This window comes from Pelobates fuscus, chromosome 1, assembly GCF_036172605.1.
Source record: "Pelobates fuscus isolate aPelFus1 chromosome 1, aPelFus1.pri, whole genome shotgun sequence".
Taxonomy (NCBI): domain Eukaryota; kingdom Metazoa; phylum Chordata; class Amphibia; order Anura; family Pelobatidae; genus Pelobates; species Pelobates fuscus.
This window is the reverse complement of record NC_086317.1, coordinates 376,456,856-376,482,429: the sequence shown is the minus strand read 5'-3', so window position 1 is coordinate 376,482,429 and position 25,574 is coordinate 376,456,856. Positions and strand designations below refer to the sequence as shown.

General features: G+C 38.5%; 1 protein-coding gene across 2 annotated transcripts in view; it reads left to right on the top strand.

Annotated features, from left to right (window-relative positions):
- Window positions 1–25,574, top strand: part of TSC22D1 (TSC22 domain family member 1) — a 77,579-nt gene that overhangs the window by 39,230 nt on the left and 12,775 nt on the right. The window contains exon 1 of one of the 2 annotated variants that reach the window (XM_063425985.1): window positions 24,399–24,710. The exons of the other annotated variant lie outside the window; for it this stretch is intronic. Coding sequence (XP_063282055.1) covers window positions 24,562–24,710 — 149 coding nt within the window. The 5' untranslated portion in view covers window positions 24,399–24,561. Of the gene's footprint in view, window positions 1–24,398; window positions 24,711–25,574 lie in introns of those variants that run through there. 2 annotated transcript variants of the gene reach the window in all.

The window sequence follows — 25,574 nt, the reverse complement described above, 5'->3', positions numbered from 1 at the left end:
TCTCATTATTATGTTTATTATTTATACAGCAAAAAATTAAACAAGGTAGGCACAACCAATATGAAATATAAGCAAGATCCCAAGTGGAGTTCTATGAAAATACGATATGGGGTGCTCACTCACATGAGGCTCTATCCCAAAAGCCCAAATACATGTAAATAACAATAGAGTAAGGAGCACAACCATCAATAATAATAAAATCTTTATTAAGTGGGTACACTCTATAAGAATATCACATAATATAAGGATCCAAAATATAGGATCATATCACGCTATACAGCAATGGTCAGAAAAAATCGGAATATATATGTATAAACGCCAAATGCGTCTTCTATGAATAGCAGAATCTCAGAATACAAAATGGAGAAATGAGATACCAATCTAATCAACCCCACAAATACAAATATATGAACAAAAAAATATAGAACAATAAGCATACTAGACCTAGTGAGAAGCAGGGACAGTCAGTCACCAAAACATTTTTCTGACCATTGCTGTATAGCGTGATATGATCCTATATTTTGGATCCTTATGTTATGTGATATTCTTATAGAGTGTACCCACTTAATAAAGATTTTTTTTATTATTGATGGTTGTGCTCCTTACTCTATTGTTATTATTTATATAGTGCCAACAAATTCCGAAGCGCTTTACAGTGGGTGGACGAACAAACTTGTAGTTGTAGCCAGACAAGTTGTACACACAGGAACAGAGGGGTTGAGGGCCCTGCTCAATGAGCTTACATGTTAGAGGGAGTGGGGTAAAGTGACACAAAAGGAAAGGATAGTATTAGACTAATGACTGTTGCAAGAGAGGAATCAGTCGGGAGCTTTCAACAGTTTAATTGATACGCTTTTATGAAGTGTTTTTAAAGTACCGTGGTCTGGGTGCCAGGTCCCCAGGTTTTAATAATGCAGCTGTAAACATAGCAGTTTCAGACAGCCACTAGAGGTGCTTCCGCGACGCTCAATTGAGTAATGCTTTCCTATGGGCAGTTTGAATGCGCAAGCGGCTCTGGCCTCGCAAGCGCATTCGACTCAACTCGGGAGGAGACGCCTGAGGGGGAGGAAAGGTCACCAGCGCAGAGGGAGCCCGGCGCTGAATTAAGGTAAGTGGCTGAAAGGGTTTTACCCCCTTCAGCCCAGAGGGAGGGGGCCCTGAGGGTGGAGGGGACCTAAGGACAATTCCTGGCACTATAGTGATCCTTTAATGATTTTTTTTTGAAGGAGTGGAGACTGGGTGAGCATCTAATGGAGGAGGGAAGTGAGTTCCACAGGAACGGTGCAGCCCTCGAAGTCTTGAAGGCAAGCATCAGAGGTGGGAGTACGGAAAGAAGATAGACGTAAGTCTTCAGCAGAGCGTAAGGGCCTAGACGGGACCTACTTGTGTATTAGGGAGGCTAGATAGGTTGGAGCAGCATACTGTAGAGATTTGAAAGCAAGAACCAGAATTTTAAATTTAGCCCTATATCTTACAGAAGGCCAATGTAGGGACTAACAGAAGGGTGAGGCGTGTTAATTTTGTCAAGATTAATTTTAATAGATAACAAATCATGATTTGTCCTGTTGTGAAAGTATCTATCCGACCTCGTTGATTTGGAAGCTGTCAGCAGCATGGTTTCGCTGACCTTGCATAATACTTTTAATACTATCATTAAAGATTAAAAGTGTATTACATCATTTTGTCTAAGTATAGATCACTAAACTTATTTTACATTTAAATTGCTTGCCAATCTAAATCCATAACCTGTTTCATATTTAGCTCACCTACTTGGTGTTTATTATATAATTACATTGTAAATAGTGGGTGTATCTAAATCTCTCAAAAACAAAACAATGTCAGTGGCTTTAGAATGTTGACGTTTCCAAGGATCCTTGGAAATGTTTCGCTCTGAGCATACAGCAATAACATTTCAAATATTTTTACTTTTAAATGAATTTGTAGGGAGTCACACATAGTGTATGGATTTGCTGTCTTGATAAGTTTATCTGAATAAATACTACAAATAACGGAGTTTTTGAATTCTGTTTTGATATTATGTGCAGTGAGCGTTTTTGTAGGCATTCTGCTTGTCCTCGTCGAACAATAACAAAAAGATTTAAGTTGACACTATAGCCAATTTTCCACTGTAATAATCGCCCCACCTAATGATTCTTTTGGGGTTTCCTCTTGGCCTTGCTCTGCTTGGTAAAAGCTATTTATGGTACATTATCAACAGCATAATGTTTTTTACATAAACAACTTTGATCTTTGTCTCACAATTAGTATAATACAGCTGGATTACAGAAGACTTTATTGGTTATTGCAAATGTAAATTACAGTTAATGTTAAGTAAATTACTCCTTCCCTACACCTGCCCATATTCTTTCAAATGTCATTTTTTTTTTTTTTTTTTTAGTTTTTATGACCTAATCCAGGCGATGTTAGTGTAATATATTGTCTAAGTTTGAAGTTTTGGTCTCTCTCTTGGCTCTCAAATAGGTGAGCAGTGGTACAAATGCTTGCAGAACCTGCTATTAACAAGTATTGTAAAGGTTTAGGGTACATAATCAATTAGCAGGACGTAAAATACAAGAAATGCATAAAGTGCTACTGGTATTTATCAATTATTAATGCTTTCTGCCGCTAGCTGCCTCTAATGTATGTGAGCTGCTTGCAAGAAAATGCATGTGGTTCAAATCTGGTTTACATAGCCTATCTTGGTATATGCTTGCTGAAAATCCTCACCATTGTAATCTTGTATGTGTACACTTATTTTTATACATTTCAAGACCATATTTTAAATTTTAACTGTGACCGTAATATTACAGTGGTACTTGTACAAACAAGTAACATTTATTCCTATGTTCTTCTCATGTACTATTCTAGGCATATTTGTAAACCCTTGCTTAGCAGATGTTAGAGATATATCAAGGTTAGCACTTGGTAGTTTCATTCATTAAAATTGAAACCACGGTTTGAACTAACTTCTATTTGCATTTTCACATGCAACTGTGGTGCATGCTATATCAAGATATTGTGTAGAGTATTGAGTGGAGTGTTCACTCCCTTGCATCATGGAGATGAGGGGAAGCATACAGCTACAATTATTAGTTCCCCCATGCACTTTTAAAGGATCACTATAGGGTCAGGAACACAAACATGTATTCCTGACCCTATAGTGAAAACCCACCGTTTAGGCCCCGTCCCCTTGGTGACATCATAAAAAGTGCCACTTTTTGGCCAATGGGAAAGCATTGGATTGGCTAACATCAGCAAGGGGGCGCCCAATTAGGATCTCTTCATAAAGATGCATTGAATCAATGCATCTCTATGAGGAAAATTCAGTGTCTCCATGCAGAACGTGGAGACGCTAAACAGCAGGGCTGCTTACTGTGCAGCCCTGAGCCAGGAAGCCCCTCCAGTGGCTATCTAAAGAGTAGCCACTTGGGGGTGTCCCTAGGGGCAATGTAAACACGTCTTTTTCTCTGAAAAATTTCTGATTTTCCAGAATGAAACTGTCCGTTCCCCAATAATCTCAAACTACAGCACCTGCCCATGCATGCACTCTAATTGTCGTTAAGGCAAGCTGTCAAATCACCAGCAGGAGGGTTCTCTTGCTCCTTGCCTAGTAATCCATAATCTGCATCACAATGTATAAATTGTGTGTACTGTGACACACCATATTTTAAAATCTAACTGCCTTTATTTGTTTTGTTTATAGCTGGATAGAGATGGCTGTTTTTTTTTTTGTTTTGTTTTTTATTTAATGATTCCAGTTTATAATTTTTTGTGAGCTACTTCTAGCTCTCTATGCATGTTGCTTGTGGTTTCTAGTCATAGGGCTGTGAATATTTTATGATAAGATCTTTTCAACTTAACTTGCCCTGCAGAGATCTGGCCTGGTATCTGTATTCATCTGTCATTACAAAGGTTTATAAAAATGAGATTCCAGGCTCCAAGCTTAATCCTTCACAATAAGCAAATATGCTAATGTGTGTCCGTCCCAGAGCAGAAAGAAATCTGCCAGATCGAGCTTGTCATCAGATAGGATAGGACTTTTTGTGTCCAGCTTCCTTTGAATGGCCCTAGACTAAAGGTTACATCATTCTGCATATTATGTAGTTCCTTATTGGCTTTGTTTTGATGCCAGTCATAGTAACATCCCCTTTAATTCAGTTATTTCCTGAAAAAAATATTCTACAGGAAGCTACTTCCACAGGCTGAGGAATGAATGTATGTGTCCTATATGTTTTAGGATTTGTAGATTTATAAAGCCATTACAATCTCTCCATCCACTAACACCCACACTTCATGGAAGAATGGATCGATCTGGGGTGCAAGTTATCTCTGAAATGCGGACAAATTGTGTCCTATTTAAAGTGGAAGAATAAAGGTTAAGTTCTATTCTACCTTCATAAAACCTCTGACATGATAAATATAGGGGTGTTCCAGTGTGGTTGTGTGTGAGGTTTTTATTTTTAATTTGCTGAAAATTTCTTTGAAATAACTACTTAAAATGCAATTGCAGTTTGGTCAATCTAGGTAATAAGCACACTAGTTGAAAACCATGTGGCCATTCAAAGATACTTTCTCCAAAATAAGTCTTTAGTCTTTAGTATATTATAAATAATGTCCCCCAAATTAAATCACATCTACAATCCATTCAAAAATGTGCAGTGGATGACCATTCATTGACCTTACAATATACATTGCAAGTGTTGTGTTTCTGTACTCTCTTCAACGGCTTATCTGATAAGGCGGTAATAAAGTTCACTGGACCTCAGAACCAGAGACTATTCAGAAATATCTCTAATTTATAAACTATTTACACACAGATTTATTATCTGGGAACCAGAATATGCTTAATTGCTGTGCTTTTTTTTAGGGTATTTCCCAGACACCAACAAGTGTTAACCCATTGGTTCCCAGACACAGTTGGCCTATCATTGCACATCTATTCCATGCATCCACTGCACATATCAGTGATTGACAATATTTTCACATTGGCCAATGAATCCTGCCCACTGAGCATGACACCTGTCGTTGTCTTTTTGTCTAAAATGTTATCTTTTGCTGTGTGTGAACATTATCAGAAGACAAATACAGTTTAGAAGCCACCTCACCTAATGTATAGGAACTACTGTACAACTGGTACCTGTTCTGAATGATTTGCTATTGCAACTTACCGTATTTTTCGCTCCATAAGACGCACCTCACCATAAGACGCACCTAGTTTTTAGAGGAAGAAACCCAGAAAACAATATATTCTGAACAAACTGTCCCATAGTGTTTCTTACTATGGGACAGTTTGTTCAGAATATTTTTTTTCTCCCCTGTCCCATAGTGTCCCCCCTCCCATAGTCTTCATCCCCCTCCCCTCCCCATAGTCTTCATCCCCCTCCCCATAGTCTTCATCCCCCTCCCCATAGTCTTCATCCCCCTCCCCATAGTCTTCATCCCCCTCCCCATAGTCTTCATCCCCTCCCCATAGTCTTCATCCCCCTCCCCTCCCCATAGTCTTCATCCCCCTCCCCTCCCCATCCCATAGTCTTCATCCCCCTCCCCTCCCCCCCTCCCCATAGTCTTCATCCCCCTCCCCTCCCCATAGTCTTCATCCCCCTCCCCTCCCCTCCCCATAGTCTTCATCCCCCCTCCCCTCCCCTCCCCATAGTCTTCATCCCCCCTCCCCTCCCCTCCCCATAGTCTTCATCTCCCCTCCCCTCCCCATAGTCTTCATCCCCCCTCCCCTCCCCATAGTCTTCATCCCCCCTCCCCTCCCCATAGTCTTCATCCCCCCTCCCCTCCCCATAGTCTTCATCCTCCCTCCCCATAGTCTTCATCCTCCCTCCCCTCCCCATAGTTTTCATCCCCCCTCCCCTCCCCATAGTCTTCAACCCCCCCCTCCCCTCCCCTCCCCATAGTCTTCATCCCCCCTCCCCTCCCCATAGTCTTCATCCCCCCTCCCCTCCCCTCCCCATAGTCTTCATCCCCCCTCCCCTCCCCATAGTCTTCTCTTCTCTCCCATACTGTCCCCCTCCCCTTGTCCCATAATTACTTACCTGTCTTGTAGCGTTTCTCGGCAGCACAGGGCGCACTGCGGTACTGGAACTTGAATTTCATGTTCCGGTTTCCGGCGGGACTGAAAGGAAGTGCGCACACTGAGCTGAGTGCGCACTTCCTTTCAGTCCCGCCGGAAACCGGAACATGAAATTCAAGTTCCAGTACCGCGGTGCGCCCTGTGCTGCCGAGAAACGCTACAAGACAGGTAAGTAAAACTTCATATTCGCTCCATAAGACGCACAGACATTTCCCCTCACTTTTGAGGGGATAAAAAGTGCGTCTTATGGAGCGAAAAATACGGTAATTGTATACAAATGGCAACTCATGTCAAGGGTCTTAAGTACTATTCACGCTTAGATGCTTGCATGCATGCTGCACATCTGTTATGGTTTTAGAAAGTGTCCTGATTTAATGGCAAACTATTCTTGAAATGATGCTGAAGTTGAAGTTTCAACTTTAGTAGCAAATCCCGTGATTTGCAGCTTACTGCAATGCCCGTTGCTTAGGCTCGCCATTTCATGTGGATTAGGAGTTCTGAACATATGCCATAAATCCATACACATAGCAGGGGTTTAAAGGGCTATGTATTTCAGTAGTCTTCGGTAGTTTCAGTATGAAGACACAATTTAAAACTACCACACAAGACGATAGCAGTCAGTGTGCCCTGAATTATTTGTATTTTCTTTGAGGGGGAAAAAAGCTCTTTATAGTTATTACTGTGCAAATACTGAGAGGAAAGTAATATGTTTGCCAAAGGTGGATCTGGTACCAGCAGACTGACCGCTTTGTCCCAAACCTAATTATTTTTCTATAAGTTATTTTATTTGCATATTTATAATTTCTAATAGTGTATATTTAAAGGGACACTACAGACACCCTGAATTGAAGTGGTCTGGATTCAGTATCCCTGTCCCCCTGTAAACTTTACAGTTTTACAGAAATTGAAGTGTTAAGGCTGTCTATCAGACAGTCACTAGAGGTGCTTCCTGCAGTTTCACAGGACATACTCACACAGTGTAAGAGGCTGTCCAGCGTCTTGCAAATCCCTATTGGAAAGCATTGCTTTATGTTTCCTGTGTAGAAGGCCTAGTGAGTTTATGGTGCTTGCGAATTAGGTTGAAACTGCGCTCCATTCGGAAGAGGCAGACTGACCCAGCACCATGGGCCCTCTGTGTGTTTTTAATTTTTTTTTTAGCTGTTTCATTGCTGTGGTTAGAGGCAAATGGGCATTATAGTGTTGGAAATAGCTTTTTATTCCCAACACAGTGTTCCATTAAGCAAAAGTTAATTAAGCAATTAAATCTCTTGTGCATGTTACACATATATATATATAGTGTGTAACATGCACAAGAGATACATATATATATGTGTGTATGTATAGAATTTATTTTAAGTAATACGGCATATAGTTTGCAGAAAACTCGAACATCTAAATCTGTAAAATAGATAAAAGCAGCACTAGAAATTGTGTACGCTAGTAAAGGTAGTCTGTTTTTAAACTATCCCAGCCTCTTTCACTAGATGTCACAATAGAGCAAAGTCCTTTTTAGATGATCGTTTGGTTCCACCAAGTGGTCAACCTAAATATTGCAGCACACATTTTTACAGAATTTTGTGCCAATTACATTTTAGCTTCTTAATGTTTAATATCCGTTTTTTTTGTTTTTTTTTAAACTGTGAAAACTCATAATGAAAATTCATATTTTATGTTACAAACAAGGATAGATTGGAGGGTTGGGTGGGGGTTACTATTGTAAAGCAATCTGCAGTCGGGATACAGCAGCATCTCTTCTGGGCTATTGCTCCATCACAGGTTAGTATGCGATATGCATCCCACTAAAGGTTCTTTCCTCAAACATATACTTGGTGCAGTTGAATTGTCAGACCAGTCATATTTAACTTATGACTGCGTATCTGAGAATTAACATTGTGTTCTGTGTACATTAGTTTCATTTTAGCTATGGATATGCATGTCAACAAATAAAATCCTCAGCACCTTGTACTTCCTGTACAGTAATTCTCTTTAGCCTATCTCACATACCTCTCACTGTGACTTTGCATTTGTCCATCTTCTAAACTGCTAGTGACATGAGATGGTACTTAAACATAGCAAGGGTTTATTTGGAGAAGGTAGAGTAGTGAGACCCTTTAAACTAAAACTGCTCCCTATATCTGTACTGTACACAAAGCATCCATATTGGAGCTCTCTTCAGAAATATTCTGTTAATTAGATGGTGCTGCTGCACTATAGCCTTTACTTTTCCCAACACTTTATATATAACCACTAAATTCCTTAATTATAAGGAATTCAAAGTAAATTTCAAGGGCAAAGTAGCTGAACTCAAAGCATAGCTGATTTGGAAAGTTTTGTTTCTAGTCCAGGTACTTTGGCCTTAAATTTGAATTCCTGTCAATTCACACTTCAGTGAATAACCCTACCAGTGCAACAAATTAGTTTGCCAACCCAATGCACTGACTGGATGACCTTGTTTGAAGTATTGTTTACTTTGCATTAAAGGGACACTATAGTCACCTGAACAACTACAGCTTAATGTAGTTGTTCAGGTATGATCTATAGCTCCCTGCAGGCAATCTAATGTAAACACTGTATTTTCAGAGAAAATACAGTGTTTACATTGATTGATAGGAATACCTCCAGTGGCCGTCACTCAGACTGCCACCAGAGGGACTTCCTATCATGCAGGGCCCTAAAAAGGCCCTGTACACGTCAGACGTATTAAAATACGTCTGACGTGTGCAGGAGAGAGAAGGCACTGTGTGCGCGCCTTCTCTCTCCAGCCTGTCAGCAGAGGAGGGGGGCAGGCAAAGACCTAGAGCTGAGCTGTCAGTCATGCATGGTAGTGCGCTCAGGACTTCAGAGGGCGGCATGAATGCCGCCCTCTGAAGTATGTGCGCATGTGCGGCAAAGCCGCGCATGCGCACAAGGGAGCAATGACTCTTCCAAATGGAAGCGTCTGATTGCTCCCTGCTCGCGCCCGCCTATTTCGTCATTTTGATGAAATAGGGGGCGCGGCTTCACGAGGCTCCCGGCGCTGGAACCAGGTGAGTAAATTCGGCTGCCTGGAGAGTCCCTTTAAATTGTAATGTGTAATATAATAACCAAAAAGTGGATAGCGCTTAAAAAAAAAAAAGTGTTTGTGAAAATAAGCTGCAATCACCTAAAGTGACAAAATAATCTAAAAACCATAAACATAAGTGTTGCGCTCAAAATATACTTAACATCCATTGGTCAGAGAAAATCTGTTAAAAATTAAACACAATCTAGTGCAGATTATTCTTATTATAGTAATAATACTTTCATATACAAATGAGGGTTAAACTCACATTTACCAGAGCCCTATCAACACTGGCTCTGGGTGAGAAAGGCTCCACTTGAGGGAATAACTCCCACAATGCTCAGGCTTGAAGACTTTAATTCTCAAAAGATGGCACTTTAAGTATGAAATAGCTGCAGGGATGACAGAACCAGGAAACCCCAATGGCATAGTATAACACATTGTGTTATGCATAAAACAATTAAAACTGCTTACTCAAAGCATTGGTGGGTTATACCATATAGTAATCCCACAAAGCTCAACAAGTTAGCGTTTGAACATAAGAATACAAAGTCAGTTGTGGTGCAAATATAAGTGTGTGGATGGATGGATAGATATACTCTATGCCTCATCAATGTACAGGGCTTTGCCTTGCATGACCTGGAATGTAATACCATTTGTTGAATTTTTAATATAAATTTAAAACAAGTGGCAGGGCTGGCCTTAGGTGTGGGAGTTTTGCACGTGGCTCACCACACCATCAATAGAGACTGGTGGTGAGTTGCAGGAGGCAGAGCTGGCACACAGTGATGGTAGACATGTCCCCTCTTGTGGACCAGACACCCTTACAAAACTAAAAATATCACATCTTGCATTTTGCTGACTGGTATGCTAACCTGGTCACTTGGCATAGGCATTGCACATCTGTGTGGGACTTTCGTTGAGGCAAAAGGGGTGTGCATGTAGCTGTGCACACCTTTCACTTCACTGACTATTACACAGCATGGGTTAAGTCCTCACATTTGAGTCCTGAAGTCTGAACTGTGCATTGTAGTAATCAGGTAAGCACTGAAACTAAACAGAATAGTGAGAGCAGCTTCCTGCTGCAATCTCCAACCACCAGGTAAACTGCCTCTAGGATCATTGTGAAGGTGTGAGTGCCATTAAAATTTAAATGGAAGGGGAAGTGTGGGAGTGCGACTGGAAACTAGTGAGGGATTGCTGAGATTTGCATGCATGAAAGTCTAAGGCCAACCCTATTAAATGGAAGTGTTTATGGCAGAAAAGTGGGATAAAGTTTTCAAGATTGAGTTATTGCTATGGAAACAAATAACATGTGCTTGTTTATTGCTGCACATTTTAACCCCTTCTGTTTTAAGCATGTGACTATTTCTAGCAATAGTGTAATTCTATTATCATGAGTGTGTTTCTTGAAGGTAATGCAGTTGCCTGTGCTACATACACCTTGTTTAGCTGAGCATATTTATTTGTTCACCGATTTTAGACTAAAACTATTTCATGATCAGTCCTATATTGGGTTCAGATCAAGTAATAGTGTAATATGAATACTGATGCAAACAATAATCCTAGCAGTTTAACTTGACAGTGACTTTCAAACTGTACAAATGTTTTGTATGACTTTTGTTACAATACTGATTGCATAAGTCACTAATTCTTTTCTTTCTCTTTTTTTCTTTTTCTTTCCCCAATCAACTGGATTTGCCCCTTTGAAATATTCCTTTCCTGCAACTCATCCATTAGGTAAGATTTTAATTTCTTTTGATAAATGCTTACACATTGCCTTTACTAGAAATTTAAAAGACCAGTCTAATTTCCATAGCCAGTATATGATATAGTGCAGAATTTGGACTCTAGAAGCCAGGTTTTTCTTATTTCTTTTTTTTTGTGTGTAAATAAAGTTACATTTTTTTTTCTTTATTCATTCTATAGAATGTAGCTAGCTATGTTGAGAAAACTGCACTTTTTAGTAAATAATGTAAAGTAAACTGCAAGCAAATAATCCTGGCAGATGATATCAGGGGCATTAGAAGTCGCAATAACAATGGCATTAATAAAAGATTACACAAGTTAGGCTATAGGTCTAATTATGTACACACGCAGTTATGTTACAATTAACGTCAGGTTGCTAAAGCGAAATTAAAATAAAGAAAAGAAGTAAGAAAGACCCAACATGTTTGTCAAGGGAGAATCACTGGCATACTATAACAGACAGCACTAGCATGGAGAAAATTATCATAGTCAAGATATTGCTCAAAATATATGAGTGGGCTATTAGAACAATGAGAACATTGTTGGCAAGAGACTGCATATAGTAGACAGTGGGCCCATTTAAGTGCATCTGTCTCTGTATAAGTGATGTGTGGTATCATGTTATTATAGTAAGGTGATAGCCAGGTCACAAAGATACAAGAAACTAAAACAATAAAAGTAAAAACGGATGAACACAATATAGCTAGACTCTTATGGGAACATGTCTGAAGTAGAGTGAAAACCATCTAGCTACGATTAAGCTGACCTGCATATGGCACATATGGAAAATAGTTGTAAAAGATAAAGCGTGCAGATAATATGAAGTGAATAGAAGTCCAATCAAGGCATATTGGTTGTCGGACACTCTAGCCAGAGAATGATGAGCTCTCATCCAACACCACACCTCGAGATCTGCGTCCGTGTAGTAGAGACCAGTTCAGATATAAGGAGCAGCCAGCCACCCAGGGAAATGTCTAATAAAGTTTCATTTTAAACAAAAATGCAATTCTTAAAGCGCTAGAACCACTACAGCTTAATGTAGTATTTCTGGTGTCTATATCCTGTCCCTGTAGGCTTTTCATTATAAGCACTACCTTTTCATAGAAAATGCAGTGTTTACATTGCTGCTTAGGAATACCTCTAGTGACCGTCACTCTGATGGCCACTAGAGGTGCTTCCTAGTTAAGTGCAGCACCTGCGTTCAGTGTCTACATGTTCACTGACTTGACGCTGGCAGACACACATTTTCTCATACACTCACAATTTTATTTTGGGAGAGCTGGATTGGATCCTTTCCCTAGGGTCCAGTGGGGATGTTGTAACCTTTAACCTCTTCTTGTTCTGCTCCTTTGTGAGCTGTTTAGTGATGCCACATCACTAAACAGTGCATGAGGTATCACTGCAAGAACTGCAAGAAGAGTACTGCTCCACTAGTCGGATGAACGGGCTATCCAACTCCAGGACAAAATTTCCCATGGCGACCTCTCACTTGGGATATGTCAAGCCCCTTGTTATAGTGGCTATAGTATGCTTTTAGACTGTGATGACCATCCACAAGTTCTTGATCAAATCGTTTTTGAATGGTTTGACCCCAACAGGTGTTCCCTAAGATACCTGTGACCTGTCCACTTCATGTTCACATTGCTAGTACACAACTTCTCTTTTCTGATCTCTTTTGATCAGTAGTGTCAATAGAATCTCTGTTAAAAGGAGGGAATTTGAGACACTGAAACAGTTATGTTGTGAGGCATTGAAGCAAAGCATGGTTTGATTTATCTTAAGAGTCATTATAAAGACCAAAGCCACTTCACCTATCTGGAGTTGTATCGGTGTATATAGATCTGCTATCTTAATTGCTCAGTTCTCTACCATTTAGGTGCTAAATAATTTTTTTCTGTTTTATACAGAAACAAGTGATTTAACTCCTAAAGGGTATGGTGGTAATGGTATATTTCTACATTCCTTGACTGACTCATACTGCCAACATGGAAAAAAAAATGTCATTATTCATCAGATGTGACAGCATAGTGTGTCTACCTTAGAAGTTTTTATCTCCTGCCCTGTTAATGGAAGGCTCTTGCAGGCTATTTACAGAGCAGAGAGAATGTCCTGTGGTACCATACTTTTTGTTGCTATCACTGCTTGCGTTAATAAATTATTTTAATCGTATAAAATTGTTAAAATAAAAAAACAATACAAATTGCAACATGTACAGGCTCCCAGTGACCTAAAAGCTTCATGTTACATGTTTCATGATTAACTAGCATTTTTTTAAGACCACTTTGAGGAAGTGCTAGTAAGCAAGAAGGATGCATAACTTGAATATTTAACATGTTGGGAGCCTGTATAAGTTGCAATCTTCTGTACTTGTTTAAAGGGACACTATAGTCACCTGAACAACTTTAGCTTAATGAAGCAGTTTTGGTGTATAGAACATGCCCCTGCAGCCTCACTGCTCAATCCTCTGCCTTTTAGGAGTTAAATCCATTTGTTTATGAACCCTAGTCACACCTCCCTGCATGTGACTTGCACAGCCTTCCATAAACACTTCCTGTAAAGATAGCCCTATTTAGGCTTTCTTTATTGCAAGTTCTGTTTAATTAAGATTTTCTTATCCCCTGCTATGTTAATAGCTTGCTAGACCCTGCAAGAGCCTCCTGTATGTGATTAAAGTTCAATTTAGAGATTGAGATACAATTATTTAAGGTAAATTACATCTGTTTGAAAGTGAAACCTGTTTTTTTTTCATGCAGGCTCTGTCAATCATAGCCAGGGGAGGTGTGGCTAGGGCTGCATAAACAGAAACGAAGTGATTTAACTCCTAAATGACAGTGAATTGAGCAGTGAAATTGCAGGGGAATGATCTATACACTAAAACTGCTTTATTTAGCAAAAGTAATTTAGGTGACTATAGTGTTCCTTTAACAATTTGGGATAAAATAATTCATTTTATAAAGCAACCAAAATACAAAAAGTGTGCAGCGCTTGTGTGAAATACCCCTAGATATATATCAATGGTGCATACACCGTATGTGGGTGTGTAAATCAATAAAAATAAGGATAAATACCCCAATATCGATAACTTTCAGTAGGTATTGACCCTGTATACAAAAGACAGGAAACCCATAGCATAATACAGTTATGGTAAATAAATTAATGTGATGGTCTATATAGTCTAACTCACAAAAGAACTGGCTCAGGTAGTGTCACTTGGCAAGATGTTTCTTGAAAGGATTCCAAAAGGAATGGAGCTTGGTCCTCGACAAATAAGAGGAACAGGATAGGCAAACATAGATTAGAAATATAAAAAAAGTAACATTTATTCAAATAAAATCTTACATCAGTGATGCCTTTCAATAGCACAACGCGTTTCAACTATAGGATTCTTCTTCCTCAGTGCAGGAGAAGAAATGTATTTTTATTTGTTTTGGTTTGATTGACTATTTTGTTTTTATTAACAGAGCAGGACATATTAAACTCTAAATTAAATTAAGCAGATTGTGCAAAAAATGTAGTTTAAACAATAGATCTCTTTACGGGAAAAGGATAGGGAGGCGTGACTAGAGCTGCATAAACAGTGATCTAATTCCTAAATGGCAGAGAATTGAGCAGTGAGTCTGCAGGGTATAATCTAGAGACCAAAACAGCTTTATTAAGCTAAAGCTGTTTTGGTGTGTAGTGTACCTTTAAATTTAATAAACTGAAAAAAGTTGCTGTTGCTGCATTTCAAATGGATCTTGTGAAAGGTGATTGAAGTGTGATATATAGTCTGTGTGACATCTGTTCCCACATGTTTGTAATTTCGAGTATGTTGACCACCTGTTGGAATACGGATATATCTCTTAATTTTCACCAAAGATTTTTTAGTTGCCAGAAATAAATGCCATATTGAGTGAGTGATTTTGGCATAAATGTATGGTGTATATTTAATAGAGCCATACATGCATCCAGATTTATAGAGAAACATGCCAGGTAAGATATGCAAGCCCAAAATTCCCAGTTTTCAGTAAATTACATCAAAATTGAAAACCAAACACTGGAAGCCCATACGTGTGGGACGATACTGTGCTGGGGGGTGTTCAAGACCGAAATGGAAAGTATCCGGGTTAGAATTAAAGGTGAATTTCAAATTTAAAGGATCACTATAGGTTCTGTAACACAAACATGTATTCACCCCATAGTGAAAACCCACCATTTAGGAATGTCTTAAAACTTGCCTTATTTCCAGCTCTCCACTGGTCTGCTGGCGCTGGCCCCATCCCTTTGGTGACCTCATCAAAATGTCAGATTTTTAGCCTATCCAATGCTTTCATAGGGGAAAGCATTGGAATGGCTAAAATCGGCAAGGGGGCGAGGCCAAACACAGTTTGGCCCTTCAGCACCTCCTCCTAGACATGCATTGAATCAATGCATCTCTATGAGGAAAATTCAGCGTCTGCATTCTGAGCATGGGGACGCTGAACGGCAGGGCTGCTTACTATGCAGCCCTGAGCCAGGAAACTCCTCCAGTGGCCATCTAAGGAGTGGCCACTTGGATGTGTCCATAGGGGCAATGTAAACCGTGCCTTTTCTCTGAAAGACAGTGTTTGCATGAAAATGCCTGAAGGGAGCCATAATACTCACCAGAACAACTACATTAAGCTTTAGTTGTTCTGGTGACTATAGTGTTCCTTTAAAGGAACACTACAGGGTCAGGAACACAAACATGTATTCCTGACCCTATAGTGTTAACACCACCATCTAGCCCCACTGGGCCCCTCATGCCTCCATAAATATAGCAAAATCTTACTGTATTCAAGCCAGAAGCTGTAACTCTGCATGCTGTTTGCCTAAAAAAAAAAAAAAAACTGTCTGGTGTAATCATCAGAAGTGGTAGCCTGATCCAATCACAATGCTTCCCCATAGGATTGGCTGAGACTGACAAAGAGGCAGATCTGGGGCAGAGCCAGCACAGTTCAAACACAGCCCTGGCCAATCAGGATCTCCTCATAGAGATTAATTTAATCAATTAATCTCTGAGGAAAGTTCAGTGTCTGCATGACAGCAGATCTGAGTGGATTGAGGAGTTTTATGCCTCAATCAACTCTGAAGTCCCTCTGGTGGCATTCTGAGTGACTGCAACTGGAGGTGTTCCTAGCTTTCAATGTAAACACTGTATTTTCTCAGAAAATACCTGTACAGTGTTTACATGAGAGAGGCTGCAGGGAGCTATAGTTCTCACCTGAACAACCTCATTAAGCTGAAGTTGTTCAGGTGACTGTAGTGTCCCTTTAAGGTCAAATAGCTGAACTGGAAAAATTCTCTAAGTCATCTATGCTTTCAGTTCAGCTACTCTGATCTTACATTTGAAATCCCCTTTGTATTGTCAATTTAGTAAATAATATGTATATGTTTAGCCACATAAGTTGTGTACATATTACCATATGGAATACAGTGGGGAAAATTAATAGTCCTCTTTATTAGAGATGAATTTATGTTTTTTCTTAGAGTAAAAAGAAATTTATATCCATATTTGAACAGTATTTTTACGATTTGGGATTGCTAAGGAAATGAGGTAATTTGATTAAGAGACCGCAAAAATACAGAAATTACTCTTGTATTCAAGATACAGAGCAGGCTGAATCCTTAATGCATTCTAAGCTTGCATTTTACATATTGTGCAGAAATCATGTAAAAATATACATTTGTTAAACTTTTTTTTCTTTTATTTCTTGCACCTGCAAAGTGTTGTGTATTTTTAACTTCCACCAGGGGGAGCAAAAAACTATTTTGTTGCAGTGAATGTAGATATATTTTTTTCTTCTATGCTCTGACTTGAATTCAACATTCATTGAAATGGATGTGCCAGTGTTTCTTTGAGGTCCAGAATCATGCCGATTGATTAGCATTTTGCCAATTAACATTCTACATTTGTGTGGTTAACTAATCTGAAAACTAAGTTGCATGGAATTTGGATGTTCTTGCTTTAGACAGATATGTGAAAAACAGAAATAAAAATAGGCATAGGCAAAAAAATATACTCCTTGCATAGGCTGACATGCCCACTTGCCCATAATCTCTGGCTCTTCCTTGAAATGTCCAGCCCTGGAGTGTAGATCAACCAATTCTTGCGTTCTAATTCAATAGTCCCTTTAAGATGTACTTCTAATTCAACCTATATACATTTTTGTGAATATATGTGAAAAATCCCCCAAATTATTCATTTTTTTTTCTTTTTTTTTCTTCTTATTCTTCAGTACACAAACAAAATCTCTGAATCTGCTGCTATGGCAACAATGTTTTTCAACAGCCTTGTTTAACCAGGGGCAAACATTGTTTTGGCTAAAACAAATTTTGGTCCATGTTGACATTCAAAATAGAAAGGTTGTGTCCTCATGCTTTTACAAATATCAAATGGATTCTCATTCTAACGTTTTGTGATTATTAAAATGTATTCCCTGGAATGGTGCTCCTCCTGTACTGTTTCAGAAACTCTCCACAAACGCCACAATTGCATTTATTTATTGGCAAATGTTTTGTGACATTTGCAAAAATGTCTTGAATTTTGGGTGGATTTAGTCTGACAACGGTCAGATTTATTTACGGAATCTGTTGGCACTACATAAATGGCAATAAAAATTTAAATATAACTTTAATTCCTACCACTCCCCCAACTCCCTTAAAAAATTTCAATTATGCAATTGTGCAGCAGTATTGCATCAAATTTGAAGGGAGAGTGAAATTCACAGCTTTTGGCAGTATGAGTCCTCCCATACTGTGGTGGGAAGGGGGCTGTTGCTTGGCTAGTATATCTCGTTAAAGTGCTATGGGTGTAGTGCCCCTCTCTGTTAAACCCTGCAAGGTGAAACATTACAGTTTCTGGTAAACTGCAATGATTACATTGCAGTGTTACCTTCATCACTAGAGGCTGTCTTCCAAGGTTCCTAATAGACATTGGACATACTCGTGCTTTGCTGTAGGACATCTGAAAATCTTCCCCATAGAAAAGTATTGATTCATTGCTTTTCTATGGAGAAATTTTAGTGAGCTGTGCTATTCGCACATTAGGTCCCACAATCACAGTGATGTTGTGGGAGGAGGACACCTAGCCAGCGTCATTTGAGCTTTGGTGCTGTAAAAAAAAAGAGAAGAAATATATATATATTTTTTATTTTTTTTATTTACCCTTTTATGTTGGACAGGGGTAGGTGCCCCATAAAGTTAGGAACAGGGAAACTAGAGCATTAGGAATAAAGCCTTGTATTCCTAACTGTATAGTGTTCCTTAACCCCTTAAGGACCAAACTTCAGGAATAAAAGGGAATCATGACATGTCACACATGTCATGTGTCCTTAAGGGGTTAAGGTGTAGGTATAATAAATTATAGTAAAAACAAATAAAGGATTCCTAGTGCCAATGAGAGTATTAGTAGGCAGCTAAAACAACCCAAACCAGAGTCTCTTCCTTCTGGAAAAAAGTAAAGTACGGTATAAAAATAAGGGAGCAGCGCCTTGTAGATAATCTCGAATAAGGAGATGGTCACTGGATATGTGAAGAGAAAAGAACCAAGAGAAAACAATATAGTGTAGTATCTTCTGACAGTTGGCGAAAGGAGTATAAAAACACTTAAAATTTTCAGAAGCTATAGACCCGCTCCAGGTGATAGCATCTTGGTGGTACAATGCCCACCTATGTGGTGGCCCTGTAAGGCCTTGGCAGATTTTGTATCTGGATCTGATCACAGTAAAAATTGTGTGCATCTCCAAACTTGAAAGCAGTGGGTCACCGTTGTTGATTTGTATGTAAAAAAATAAAACCGCAAGTGGTGCTCACTGGTATAAAATCAAACTTAAAAATAAAATCAGAGGTCCTCACAAAAGGGAGCAAAACAATATTTTTGGCTCAATCTTAATCGTATAGGTGGTATCCCCACCAATGATATAGCTGGAGTTTTCTACTTGATAAAATCTTCCTAAACTTCCAGGAGGGTCCAGAATGGTGTTAAAAGGGCTTCAATCTTTTATTATAAATAAATATATATTAGAATACACTAACGCGTTTCACAAAGTTATAGGCTTTTTTTCCCCCAAAGTGTTTGCAGACCTCTGGACCACATGTATTTTATATAGCCGTAAAATAAAAAAAATAAACTGTTGCATGAGGTCACTGTCATGTGTGCAATAAAATGGTGTCTCGGACCATCCAAGATGGAGGACAGACATAAAGATAAACAGAGAAGGGGGTATTTGGATATTGTCAAAAGAGTGAGGGTGGGGAGAGGATAATAAATAAGATTGGTGTCCTCTCTCTCCTGTTTAGGTCACCCTCTGACCTTGATATAATACTGCTAATTGCTACACCTTCCATTCTACATAGCTCAAAAGAACTTTCCAGAAACATGTGGACAATCCTGCTCGATAGTTTATGGTTCTCTGAAGATGTGACTACATTGTGTAAATAAGGTTCTAGTTAAGGACCCAGGTTACTGAAAGGGATGATCATCACTTTGAGACTGTCTGTCTTGAATTCCAAAGCTTAAAGGAACACTATAGGCACTTATACATTGCAGGTCTAAGTGGGATAGGAACCTATATCATTGCAGTTTTAGAGAAACTGCAATGATAATTTTACAGCACTAAGGCTGCCTCCAGTGACTCTCTATCAGACAGCCATTAGAGGTGCTTCCGCGATTCTAAGGGACTCTGAGTCCCTTCAACGACATTGGATTTCCTCAAGCTTTGCATAAGGACATCAAGCATCAGTAAAAACCCAGTAGGAACAATGCTTTCTTATGGGAAAGACCTGCTGCGCATGTGCGTTGGGTCCCCACGACAGAGAGGAGGCTGAGCACTGTCAGAGCACTTGGGCATATAGGTGCTGGAATCTGGTAAGAAATGTAAACTGACCACATTTTTAAATGTTTATTCCATACTTAAAGGGACTCTCCATGCACTGCAGGTCCCCTCTCCCTCCCATCCCCGATGCTGAAGGGGTGAAAACCCCTTAAGTGACTTACCGGAGACCCCCGCCGATGTCCCTCGGCGGTGGTTTCGGGTCGCTGCAGCTCCTCCCCTTCATTACGTCAGCCGGGAGGGGGGGGGGGGGGGAGAGACTGATCCCGTCCGCCTGCTGAGGAGACCTAATGCGCATGCGCATTAGAGCTCTCCATAGGAAAGCATTGAAAAAGCTTTTCAATGTTTTCCTATAGGGAATTGAGTGACGCTGGAGGTCCTCACACAGCATGAGGATGTGCAGCGACGCTCTAGCACAGAAAACCTGTGCTATGAAGCAGGAAGTGCCCTCTAGTGGCTGTCTAGTAGACAGCCACTAGAGGAGGAGTTAACCCTGCAAAGTAATTATTGCAGTTTATGAAAACTGCAATAATTACAGTTGCAGGGTTAAGGATAGTGGGAGTTGGCACCCAGACCACTCCAATGGGCAGAAGTGGTCTGGGTGCCTGGAGTGTCCCTTTAAGTATGTTTGTTTTTGTTTTTTTAACGCCGTTACGTCGTTCTATGCCGTCGCGCTTTAAATGGGCTTTAAAGCCGTTGCGGCGGCATAGTACGCCGTAACGGCTTGCAGCCCCTGGAGGAGAGATCTACTCACCTCCGCCGCAATCCTCTTCTGGAGGGCTGCCTTACAGCCCAGGCAGCCCTCCCCCAGCAAATCAGGCCCCCGGGGGCCATGTGATCGCTCTCAAAGAGCGATCACATGGCCCCCTATAGCTGGCTGTGGATCTGCCAGCAGGGGGACTGTCTAAAATATTAGACAGTCCCCCTGCTGGTAGGTGGTGTAAAAAAAATATATTAGACAAGTGTAAATTTAAATTAAAAGTATTTTTATATATATAATATATGTGTGTGTATATGTGTGTAACGTCATACGTAATGTATTTTAATAATATTATATATTAGTATTAAAATACACTTAGAATGACGTTACATATATATATATATATATATTATATATATAATAGATATATACACATATTTTATATATATATATATAATATATATGTAACGTCATACGTAATGTATTTTAATATTAATATTATATATTAGTATTAAAATACACTTAGAATGACGTTACATATATACCGGTATGTATATATATTATATATATAATAGATATATACACATATAATATATATATATATATATATATATATATATATATATATGTATATATATATACATACGTATAATTACAATAATAAATAAATAAAATAATTAAATAAATAAATAAAATATTGAAACAAAATGTAAAATAAATTATATATTCATATGTAATTTCATTCTAACTGTATTTTGTTATTAATATATATATATATATATATATATATATATAACAAAATACACTTAGAATGACATTCTATATATATCTATCTATATATAAAATACAAATAACCACATATATATATATATATATATATATATATATATATATATACACATGTAATTACATAAAAGATTACATTAGTATACACGTAGAATTTAAATACCTATAAATGCATATATATTAAAATTCTACGTGTACATTTAAGTAATTTTTTTTAACATAATTATGTCATTGGATTAATTAAAATTTGATTGACATGCCTGACAACACAGGGAGAAAGTGCAGAGAATTTAATTTGCAAGCACTATATTTGACCCTGTAACTCTCCAAGACACCATAAAACCTGTACATAGGGGGTACTGTTTTACTCGGGAGACTTCGCTGAACTCAAATATTAGTGTTTAAAACTGGTAAATTGTATTAAAACGATGATATTTTAAGTAAAAGTGACGTTTTTTGTATTATTTTTTTTACTTACAAAAAACACTTTTATGGACTATATTACTGTTGTAATATGTTTTACTGTTTTAAAACACTAATCTTTGTGTTTAGTGAAGTCTCCCGAGAATAACAGTACCCCCCATGTGCAGGTTTTATGGTGTTTTGGAAAGTTAGAGAGTCACATATAAGGCTTGCATTTCATTTTTTTGACATTGAAATTTGCCAGATTAGTTATGTTGCCTTTGAGACTGTATGGTAACCCAGGAATAAGAATTACCCCCATAATGGCATACCATTTGCAAAAGTAGACAACCCAAGGTATTGCAAATGGGGTATGTCCAGTCATTTTTAGTAGCCACTTAGTCACAAACACTGGCAAAATATTTGTTTTTTGCTTTTTTCACACAAAAACAAATATGAACGCTAACTTTGGCCAGTGTTTGCGACTAAGTGGCTACTAAAAAAGACTAAACCTATCCCACGTGCAATACCTTGGGTTGTCTACTTTTTCAAATGGTATGCCATTATGGGGGTATTTCTCATTCCTGGGCTACCACACCGTCTCAAAGGTAACATTACTAATCTGGCAAATTTCAATTTGAAAATGGAACGTTCTATATTTGACCCTGTAACTTTCCAAAACACCATAAAACCTGTTAATGGGGGGTACTGTTGTACTCGTGAGACATCGCTGATTACAAATATGTGATTTTTTTTTGCAGTAAAACCTAACAGTGTTATGACATTCACAGCTAAAATGTGAGGCGGAACTACAAATTTTAAATAAATAAAAAAAAAATATTATTTTATTCATAATAAATTATGTTTCATATATAAATATTTGATATGAAATGAAAGCCCTGTTTCTCCTGAACAAAATGATATATAATAAGTGTGGGTGCGTTTAATATGAAAGAGGTGAATTACGGTTGAACAGACATATAGCGCAAATTCCAGTTTTTGTTTTGTTTTGATCAGAACGTGTACTATTGACTCCGTCCTGAAGGGGTTAATTTTGTGTGCATATTTGTTTAAAAGTGTTTTCTTGCTAGTTTAAAAAAAAATAGTTTTATTCTGTAGAGCAGTTAGGTGAGTAAGATTGTGGACAAGAAAAACTAAATAAATTTATTAGACCTTGCTTGCTTCAAAAATATTTGAATAAACCAGAGCGAATGTTTATGAATCTCCGTTTTTAATATTGCCAGAGGCTGAAATGTGCTATGGTGAACACCTTCATCTATAGTCAGATTCTTACATAAAGTGACACATTGCACAGTTCAGGACAATTGGAGAGTAGCTTAGCCTGGCGCTTCAATTCTTGAATCTGACAACTGTAGAAAACAATCTTTCTCTGCACTTCAGGCATTTTCAGTTGTAGCCAGAGGCTGTTTTTCAAAGCAGTTAAAATGTTTTGTTCCTTTGTTAATCTAGTTGTTTCAAGTACTGTGTTTTCTGTTCTATTCTTTTGGTGTGATTTCACACATAACTGAGCAATTAATTTAGTTCAGCTGCCTAAGATCGTGATAGTGGAATTATATTTAAAGGGACACTATAGTCACCAAAATAATTTTTAACTTAATTAAGTTTTGGTGTCTAGAGCATGCCCCTGCAGTCTCACTGCTCAATTATCTGCCATTTCAGAGTTAAATTATTATTGGTATTTATATAGCACCAACTTATTTTGCAGCGCTTTGCAATATTATAAAAGGTGGTAATTTAATGATAAGTTACACAATTACACAATGTTACAGGAACTATAGGTAGATGAGGACCCTGCTCAAACGAGCTTACAATTGAGCAGTGAAATTGCAGGGGCATGATCTATACAATAAAACTGCTTTATTTAGCTAAAGTAATTTAGGTGACTATAGTGTTCCTTTAATGAATAGACCAATGCAGAATACACATTTAGGGTTCTTTGCCACTGGAGTTTCATGAATGCATGATGAATGGAATGTAAAAGTGTTTCTTTATTAAGACTTCTTAAAGTATACTACAGCTGGTGTGATGGTTGTTGAAGCAATTGGGAACTTTCTTCTTTTTGGGGGGGTGTGGGGGTGAGCGTTCATGATATAGATGATGTTGGTAAATGTAGGCTATGTAGGGATGAGAACCATTTGGTTTAGGCTTCTGCACAGCAAAACATTATCGTAGCCAATTGCATAAATTAGGTTTCTAGGATTCCTATTATGAAGCCAGTTTATCCAGACACCAAAGGCTTGGATGGACTATATGAATTTCACGTTCTTGTAAAAACTATGGTTGCAGGATTTCTTTTGACCTGCTTCACAGCAGCACCCCCTCCAATATGGTCTTGACTGTAATGCTTCAAGGCAGCGGCTTTCTGCCTTAATACCAATTACTTGCTAGCTTAATGAGCGGATTGTTTAACCCAAAACTAGCTGTGGTTCATTTCTACCACTTCTTGTAAGAACCACCTTGCATTATTGTTAGATGGGATTCATATGAAGTAGTAAAATGTAACAAAGGGCACTTGGGTGTGTATTTTTTTTTCCCCCTTTTGTTTTCTTTCTTTCTATAATATTAATCGTGTATAAAGAGTAGTGTGCCAATTAGTGGCCAGACTCCACTGGGAAGTAATGGCTATTTTATAAATGGATTAGCTCGCACTACTGAAATTGAGCGCCTGTGTTTGCTGAGATGTGTAATCTCCCAGTCATAAAGATTTTAATCTATCTTGATGCTTTATGTAACACCTGGTCATGTGACCTGCAGCTTGTGATGTCATCTGCATGCCCTTGTTTCCTCCTCTTGATCCCAGTGCAAGGCAGCCACTAACAGCCGCAGCAAATATACAGGAGCCAGTGTGCCCTACGCTGCAGGATATTTTGTCCCCCGCCACCCTTTTTCCACAGATCTCACAAAGAGCCCTGAATGCAGAAATAAGAATGAGCTGCACTGAAAGATTTATGAAATGATACAACATGAGCGTTTCACTTACAAGCTAGTCAGCAGATTTATACTGGAATTTTCAATGCAATGGAGAATTTACCATAGCAGGGGCTGGTACACAATAGCAAGCATGAAGGTTCTTGTGTTAGAGCTGGAGCAACATCTAAAAAGGTACTTTATTTTATGTTAGAGGTTTTAACAGCACAACGAATGGGTGGCTGTTTTTGTCCTTCCAAAACAGTGTGGCTTTAAAGGACCTTTTTGTGTTTTCATACACAAAACCTAAACCGAAATCTTCAAACCCAACTGGTTTGCTGAGGACTAACTGCACGTAGTCATCGGTAACAAACTGTTGGCTTTTGTAGTGTCTGTTATGTTTACAGCATTGTAGACCTTGTAATTCTTGTTATGAATGACAACTCCCTTCAAGTCCACAGTACTATCTCACTCTGAAATAGCCCACAGTTAACTGCTTGTTAAATTAAATGTTGGATGAGTGTTCGAGCTTTTTGTTTGACATTTACTTTTATTGTGAACAAAACAGAATTATTAGTGTGAATTATTCACCGGAATACAGAAAGTTTATGGTCATGTTTGTCAGGCCATAGAGATATTCTTGTTTACATATTTGCAATTGATCATAGTTGCACAGGAAAAATACCTCTTACTTGATTTTATTCTGTTACACTACAAATTGCCTTTTTAACTTTTATCGCAGTCAAATTGAGAGCTTTAGGGAGGGCAAAAACCTCAAGAAATTAGTGCAGGGGAATTATTAACTTTCTAGGTGTTGTTTTTTCAAACTTCATTTGATGCATACATTTGCTTGGACCATCTCTGAAATTAACACCTGTTTTCAATAATGTTATGCCATGGGTTGTAATAATGTAGAATAGTTAATCACATTTGTATGCATTCTTTTGGAACAACCGCAAAAACAGATGTGAGAGAGGCTGAACTTGGACACATGTCACTGTTAGCCTATGTAACTGTGTAAGCCTTTACATAACAAAGCATATTTTATCAGGATGATTC